This window comes from Genypterus blacodes, unplaced genomic scaffold (genome assembly GCF_046128005.1).
Source record: "Genypterus blacodes isolate CSIRO-AG114 ecotype Tasmania unplaced genomic scaffold, CSIRO-AGI_Gbla_v1 ptg000021l_1, whole genome shotgun sequence".
Taxonomy (NCBI): domain Eukaryota; kingdom Metazoa; phylum Chordata; class Actinopteri; order Ophidiiformes; family Ophidiidae; genus Genypterus; species Genypterus blacodes.
In genome coordinates, this window is record NW_027466834.1 from 10646133 (window position 1) to 10655000 (window position 8868).

An 8868-nucleotide genomic window follows, 5' to 3' on the forward strand; every position below is an offset into this window, starting at 1 on the left:
TGAATGTAGGTCATTCATGTTTTCTGATACTGCCATTGGATTGTTTGCACATCAGTAACATTTGTACAGCTGAGGCCAACAATTTCACATCAGATCAGGTGACAAATAAAATATTTATCAGCATTTTTAGCAAAATCACGTCTATATGGTGCAACAAGGATTGGGTCTCAAAAAGCAGGCTGAGATGTGATCAAAAAACTGGTTAAGTGAATGGAATGTGCTCACATGTGATACTCTGCGTGTGTGTGTATGTGTGCGCGCGTGCGTGTGTGTGTATGTGTATGTGAGGGTCCAGCTCTTGGGTCAGTAAACTCTCTGGGTGCTCGATGCAGCTAATCGTCCCTCCAGGATTAAGCACCTTTGACCCCCGCGGCACTATCCGCATTAAACTGCCGTCACAGCGGCCCAATCCACCAGCACCAACCGGTTTGTCACATGACTACTTTGTCTCTTCGTCCGTGGCTTTTTGTATTTCCGCGTTCACCGAGGAGCGCTGACTGAATGAGCCGCTATCTACGCGCTGCGCCGCCGCCGCCGCTTGCAGAACCACCGCCGATCTGCGTCGCCGTGCGGGTCTCGCCGGGCGGGGGGTGACTCACGCAAATCGCATCGCCCGGACCCACGTTACGGCAACACCATGCTCACACGGGTGAAATCGGCGGTGGCCAGCTTCATGGGTGGTGTGATGGCCGGTGCTTCCAACGGCGATCAACCCGGCGGCTCGGATTTGCCGCTGAAATTCCCGTATAGCAGACCGGAGTTCCTCGGTCTATCGCCGGATGAGATCGAGTGCTCGGCGGATCACATATCTCGGCCGATCCTCATCCTGAAGGAGACCAAGCGGCTTCCCTGGTCCACTGGTTACGCAGAGTGAGTAACCTGTGCGCGACCATCTTTTCTTCCACACACATACACACACATACACACACACATTGAGCCCACCATGCAGCTCTTATTATTGTCTTTGTAGTGTTATAATCGGTATCACCACACGCTTCATTGTTTGGTGGTGGAACATGCAGGCAGGTTGTTCCTCTAGTACAGTAAACGCACCAGAGGAACCACCTGTAATATTCAAATAATAACAATAGAATTATTATTAAGAATAATACATAGAAGATAATTGCAGGGATGTCAAACAAAGACAATAAAATACTCATATCTATAGTACATTTGACATTTTATGGCCTCTGTGGCAGTGTAGGGAAGCTGTAATCATGTAATAAGGTCACTGGAATCATACTGTGCTATTGGGTATTGTTATGTATCTACACACACATTTATATATATTTATGGGGGAGAACTACAGTAATGAGAAGTTTTATTGAGGCAAAGAACTAAATCCACACTTCTAGCTTTTAAGGCCGGGGTCAAAGTCTCTACATGTTATTCCTCTTTGTACTCCTCATCCTGTAACCATGGTAGACTGGCAGGAACGTTCTGTTGGCTAATTCAATATTTACCTCTACCTCAGCTTGATAATTGAGAGCAGAGCTGCAGGCCATATCTTAGATCATCTGCTCCATTATTGATACCACATAATTTAGATCATTCTGAATCCATTTGGCTCCCTGCATCCCTGTGCTGAGCCTGCACTGCACTGAGACAGCAGCCATGTCTCTGTAGTGACACATTAAAAACAACATTTCCAGCTGTATCCAACTTGTAACTTTGCTTCCATTTGGTTCAAAAACATGACAAAATGCAGACTTGTACAGAAATATGTTTTAACTTCAATCAGTACCAACAAACAACCCTTTGCTGATAGGAGAGGAAAGGTAAAAGCTCATTTGGATGCTGGGAGTTGCTTCCTGCAGAGCCCCCCCAGGCTCAAACCAGACCTGCTTCACAAAACAAACAACAGCGCTCCATTTACTTTTTGTTGTCTGCACGTACATCTGTCAGGAAACAAGTATACGAATGATTTGAAGTCAATATATTGCGTGACATGTTCCATGTTTGACTTTCTGTCAACTCATGCACTCCCAAAGATCCTTATCAGTTTTTCCTGGTGGTTGTTTAGCACATGAAGTCTTTTCCTGATGCTTTGCAATCTGCCATGATAGATTGATTGTTTCCTTTAGTTTAATAGTTTAATCGATGCCACTCTGATTTTTTTTTTTTTTAACAGCCAATGCTGAGTTCTTATTGGTTGATCTATTAGCCCGGAGGATGCTGGACGTTGGGTTGGAACACTGTGTGCACGAGCACTCTCTGTCTCTGTTTGTCCACTGTTCCTGTTCCAGCCGCCCTCTGTGAACCCACTTTAGATGTGCAAATGCTTGTTTTCTTATTTACTGGAGTTCGCTTTTACTGAGTGTTATGAGTGTTTATGCCTCTGGCCTGTCAGACACTCAGACCCTATCCAAACTAAGACAGGGTCATCGCAATTGGCTCAGATATGCAGGTACGCGCCCCTCCACCACCTGTGAGCCAGGACCATTCACTCAAACAAACAATTACTGACTTACTTACTAATTTACTTACTCCTATCTCTCTACTGAATTGTTTACTCCCTGATGCAAACCCTCGCTCAATGGCTCGCTCAATGACAGACTGACTCGTTCCCTTAGTCAGCATCAATCCAATCAGTATGTAATCAATATACAGTACATGTCTTCAGACTGGCAACATCACTGCTTGCTGTCTGTGTTGGCTGCCGGTCTGTACACAACTAGCGTGAGGGAAAGTCTGTGTTTCGTCTGCCGTTCAGATCAGAGGATCTACTCATTTGTCTCTTTATAACAAATATTTTAATGACATTAAAGACTAAAGAGATTCGTAAAAAGAGCCATTCTAAAATCTCTATAAGGAGCTTTGAAGGTCAACAGCAAAAATTGGCACACCCACAAACCTGCTATGAAAATCCTTTCTTATTCATTTTGTTATTTTTCTTCAGTTTTCTTCCATTTTGCTGCCACATTTGTAGCATTTCTGTCTCAAGCCAAACAAAGTCAACGTCACAGTTTGAAGAGAAAGCACATGAGCAGCTCTTTACGAGAACAAAGCTTCCTAATGGGCAATCACATGATGCAGCACATGTTCTTGTGTTGTTCTAAATCATCAGGCCGAGTCCCAAGCGTTCCCTACTACATAGTTAAACCCAGAGATCACTGAGGTCATTGAGCTGTACATTTGTTGCCTATCTTGGTTTATTTGTCCTGGGTCATATTGTCCCGCATTAGCTGCCGCAAACATCATGTGATGTCGAAACACAACATGCAACTATAACAACGGTGCTGCTGCCATAGAATGTGATACAATTAAGGCCAATTTCTCTCCTTGGGAAACTGAGTCATTCCAGTCATTGTGCATTGCAGCTTTAACTCTATGGAAAACACACAATGTGAAATGACATGTACACATTTTCTCACATCAATGTAAACTAGTCTACTATGGCATTACTTTTACTGTTATGTTGCTGCAGTGAAAAACATTGAGTGGTGTCTGTCATGTCTGCTTCAGGGACCACTTCAGGTGCTCCTCTTCCCTTCCCTGCAGTTTAAAATGACTGTAATCTATCTAATATCTAAGGGTATGCTGGGATTTCAGTTCGGCACCCTTCTTTACTTACAGTCAGTACTTTGCAAGGCATTGCCAGATATGTCTGCCCTTAAAAACTCACATTTGGCAGCGAGATGTTGCTTCTTATGACTCATCACCACCGAACCGTGTAGTATTTTTCATTGAGATGTATTAGATTTCACTGTTGTTATGCTTTATTTCTATCCAGTCCAGCCTAACCGCAGAGCCTCTTGCATTTTTAATCACTACGAGATGCCCATTTAAGTCCGAAATTCGATACCATCACTTTAAGATGAGATTTTTTTTCCCTTATTCTATTCTGCAGAGGCCAACAACCTCTGATTTAGTTTGTATCTGGTATTGATGACACTTCTTGTGGTATTCATGGCTTTACATCACAATATTTACTCAACATAAATCTGAGATCTGCTTTCTGGATGCATGTTGACCAGCAAACTGTGGTTTGTGTCCCAGTATTTGTTCTTGAATCCCACCAATGGTCTGCCAGACGAATCAGTTGAAATTCTTAGAAATCCTGTTATTGTATCAAATAATTCACAAATAGAAATAGTTTTTTCGGCTATTGTTATTCAGCAGTGGGACTTGTTTCAAACGTTTAAGAGCCACTGATGTAGAGAATCAATGTTACTAATGTAGCTAATTTGTTGTTCCTTATCATGGAGTTGCACTTTCAGGTTAAAGTGTTACTGAGAAAAAAACACTCCCCAAGACCAAAGAGGCCACACTTTCGATTACACTGCCGACAGGATAATTAAGGTCATTGGATTGTCTCAGATATGAAGAAACGAGAGTAGATAACTGAATCTGACAGTCATGGTGCCTGAGGAAGTGGGAGGCTTTTCCTCTCAGATCAGACGCAAGAGCCTTTAAAAAGCTCCAGTGATGGTGAAATTGTGATCTTTCACGCACAGATGCACTTCATGCAGCGATAAATCTACACTCAAGAGTTTTGATTCAGCATCAGATTCACAATATCCCCTTCACAAGCTCCATGTTTGTATAAGAGAGGTTAATAAAATAATCTTAATCCCATTTCAATTCCTTCCAAAAACATGTCCGCAGACTTGCAGTGTGCCGTGGAATCTACTTCTCCCCAGTGTTCAAAATACACAAGTTTAGTTCAACAGATAAAACATGCAAAACACATCTTAAACTCATAAACTGGTTTTATTGGCACACGGTAAGGAGTTTGCTGTGATTCGTTAAAAAGGACAGGGAGTCTGTGAATGGCCCATTGTGTTAGACATCAGTTAAAATCAATCTCATGGCGATGTGTTTGCTTGGCTGGAGTCAGAGGATCCCTGCTCTGGCACGTTTACTCCCCGAACGAATTAGGATCATTTATATTGGATCCTCCTGATGGCACCATGTGGAAATAATCCTCACTCCTTCTCAGAATGCAATGAAAGACTTATTAATTACTTGTGATTTTAGCATGACACGTTAGACTCAGTTAAGGTTGAAGTGCATTGGGCGGGTAATTTAGTAGCACCGCTATCAGTTTCTATTTATTTTTAAGCACAACATGTATGAATTGCTGCTACAGTCTGACAGCAGCAATATAGGCGGCTGTATATTATGTTTAAATAGGACAGTATAAATGTAACTTTTAACACCTGGAGTGGTGCGGGAGCTCCCAGCAGCACTGAGCCGTCCACCAGGTGTTGTTTCATGCATTATTAATACTTCTTTCCCTGCTCTGCTCCACATGCGTGTGTGAAGAGATTCTACCTCCTGATTTTATCTTACATCGATTCGACACGGACTCACTGAATGCTGTTGTCATGCTGGGACGCTGATACAGAAACTGGAGCAGGGAGGGATGTAAATGACTAAAATAAAGTCTTATGTGTCGCTATAAGAACATACAAGGTCACAATGAATGTGTGTCTAATAACAACCGTGTGCCCTTTTGACTGAACACTTGTTTCTTGACCAAACCTGGACACTAGATAAGATGAGTCATAACATGGCATGTGTGTCGTGACTTTACTACTTCAAATAGTAGTATAGTATAAAAAGTGTTTTTAAAAAGTAAAATACAACAGCTTTAATATCAGATCAGGCGTCTTAATTTGGATGATGTTGTTCCTCTATCACTGAACATACTGAATGAGCGTGTGCTTAAAATGTAGCTTAAAGCGCTGGACTTAAGCGACAATGTGTTAATTTTAATATCTTCTCATAAACTGCGTTACTAATCAGGTTAATGATTGATGGGACAATTTCACAAAAGCTGGATACATCCGCTTAAAGTGCTTACATTTTACCCTGTTTCCAGCTTGGGTACTTCGACAGCATATGGGCAGTGTTTGCCCTGGGTATTGTCTGTCATCGTGAACAAAAATAAATTTGAAAAGGCGGATTAGAGCTTCAGAGTGAACTAACTTCTGCGATCTCTACGTAGATGTTCTACCAAAATGAATAGCTGCTTTGATTCACCGTTTATAGACCATTATTGTGTGTGTCTCTCTCTCTCTCTGTTCAGGGTGATCAATGCAGGAAAGAGCACTTTAAATGAGGACCAGGCCTGCTGTGAGGTAATGATGATTAGAAGGAGATCCCCAGGAAGCTCCACGCCCAACAGAACCCCCATGTCGAGCAGGAGGTCCTCCTTGCCCAACGGAGAGGGTCTCTGTCCCCGGGAGAACCAGGTGAGCCAGGTGATCCAAAGGTTGATGTGTGGAACAAACATTAGTTTTATCAGCCTGAACCACAAAAGTAAGGCTGTCAGAGCGACGCATTCCTCCTAAATGAGACACACTTCTGGTGATGTGATGAATCTCGTTCGGTTTCATGGTAATGCAATTCAGATTCTTCCCCCAAATGACCTCTTGTGACCATTTGGAGCGTCCAGTGATGAAGGTTGATGTCTCCAATTAGCTCAAACATCACCCTAGTAGGTCACATAAGGATTCTATAATTCAATACTTCAATCAAATTAACTCTTCTTGACTGCCAACTCCTAAACTTGTAAAATATTGATGAGATGTTGCAGTCTGGGGTTTTGATTTTTGAGTATTTATTTAGATTTCTTCAATTTCGATTGGTTGTGGTCCTCGAAAGTCCCCGGGGGTTTGCTGATGGGACCGGCTATGCCCTCGTCTCATCCTGTCAGCAGGTTATTGGGGCGCACAGCACAGCACAGCACAGCACAGTGCAGTGTGTGTATGTGCCACACAGCACTGATGCAGGTAGGCAGGCAGGCAGGCAGGACAAGCACATTCGCCCCACAGAGACACACAAACGGTTCATCAGATCCAAAGTACAGTAAGCTTGGTGCAGAGGTGAACTGTGTGTCAGCATTTACACACAGGGGAGACACCACTGAATTAGATTCACCTTTACAATCCAATACAAATCCAATATAACACCCTTGCTCTGATTCCTGCCTGTGTGAACCAGTAATGTTCAGTTATTGTTGACATTGTGTCAGCGAGGTGTCGAGGCAGCATAGTAAGTGGTGATGCTGTCTAAGACTGCATCGAAAGGTGTCAAGCACTTAAATAGAAAGAAAAGTCCCCTCAGCCCTCTGCCTCCAGTAAACTCAAGCATGTAGCTGTGACTCAGTGCTGCAGTGATACGACACAAAGCAGAGAAGTGTGGAGCCTCGGTGCTGCAGAATCAGACTACCTGTTACATTCGACTCTTTCTGTGTATCCAGGATACGTCTGACAACTTAACCTTCAACTACTGGGCTTTGTTCGATGGCCACGCCGGCTCCGGGGCAGCTGTGGTGGCCTCCCGCCTCCTGCAGCACCACATCGCCATGCACCTCCATGTGGTGACGGAGATCCTCTGCACTCCAAACCAGCTGCCCCCCACATGCCTGGGAGAAGAGCCTGTCAATCACCACCTCACCCCCAAGTCCCAGAATGCCCTCACCAGGGCCGCCTCGCTACGGGGGGCAGCAGGGGCTCCAGGGGCTCCAGCTTCCCCCTGCGCTCAACCCACACGCTTCTTCATAGAGAAGAAGGTTTCCAACGAGAGCCTGGTGGTCGGCGCCATCGAGAATGCCTTCAAAGACTTGGTAAGAAGGCTTTGCTCATCTAGAGTAGAGAGCTGAGGGATATTGATAGAATGTGCGTTTCCAACTCTCATTACTGTGATACTGTGACTTTTATCTTAGCATTTCTCTGCATTTAGAGGCTTTTATTGCCTAATTTCTAATATTGCCCACTCATTAGATTATAAGTATTAAGTAAGTATTTATGTAATCACAGTGCTGCCCAGTTGCCCTTAGATACTCTGTCCTGCTTAATGAAGCTCCCAAATCCCATCATTTCCTCTTATCTCTCTGTTTGTGTTTCAAAAGGCAACACAATAGGACACAATTCCAGATTTGCTTTTTGTGTAGAGTGCATTTTAAGTGGCCGTATCAAATATCAAGGGCGTCGGATGCCTAATGTGTTTTGTGGAGAGTTCTCCTCGGCCTTCTTGTCGTCTCCAGCTGTGCGGCGCTCCAGCGCTGATGGGCCGCACTTGTCAGGATGTTCAGCCGTCACTCAGGCAACTCACCTGGCTTCCCTCCCCGGCTTTATGCGTAGGTGGAGAGAGCGATGGCTGTCGTTTCAAATGTCAAGAGGGAAATGTTTTCCCTTTTTTAGAGACCTCAGAATGTGTCATCCCATCCGTCCTAATTTTCCATCCCATTATCCAGGTCCATTTAGTCGCGTCCTGCAACTCTACTTAGCTCATCGCAAGAGCAGATGCTTGACCTCCTTCACTCAGGGCCACAGCTGTTAACTTTACACACACACACACTTCAACTCTGCACAATGTTGTATTTGTGCACAGATGGAAGAATCTAAATACTTACGAAGCAGCCATCAGACAAATTACTTACTAAGTGATTTGATATGGAGTCAATGTAGTGAGACAGCCAGGTGAAATATGCATATGTCGCCTGTTTCACTGCTGTTAGTCTCCCAGCGGACTGTGGCCTGTGGCTGTACACTGTGTATGTACATGTAAATATAAGACAAACTCAGTGTATGACATGTCTGAGCTGTAAAATAAGTCAAAATGAGCTCATCTGGAGAGTTGCCCTCCTTAAGCAGCTCTGGCTGGAGTGTGGGCGTCTCACCAGCTGGGCACAGATGACGGAACATAAGGTCAACGTGTAATCTCACACACTCACACACACTCACTCACACACACTCACATACACACACACACACACACGTACACATATTGTACCCAAACCCCGGGACCAATGCACCAGCACGCATGGGCACACTTGCAGGCCCATGCACCATTTCCAAACCCACTTTGTTATGACTTTTCTCCTCTGCAACTGGAAACATGTGGAGCAGTCAGTCA

At 44.1% G+C, this 8868-nt stretch overlaps 1 protein-coding gene across 2 annotated transcripts in view; it reads left to right on the forward strand.

Moving 5' to 3' along the window:
- Positions 1 to 307: 307 nt before the first annotated feature.
- Positions 308 to 8868, forward strand: part of ppm1h (protein phosphatase, Mg2+/Mn2+ dependent, 1H) — a 22613-nt gene continuing 14052 nt past the window's right edge. Inside the window, exons 1-3 of one of the 2 annotated variants that reach the window (XM_076141905.1) lie at positions 308 to 870; positions 6035 to 6209; positions 7211 to 7576. In XM_076141905.1, the coding sequence (XP_075998020.1) occupies positions 638 to 870; positions 6035 to 6209; positions 7211 to 7576 (774 nt within the window). In that variant the 5' untranslated portion in view covers positions 308 to 637. The remainder of the gene's footprint in view (positions 871 to 6034; positions 6210 to 7210; positions 7577 to 8868) is intronic. The other variant, XM_076141906.1, reaches the window with a different exon arrangement.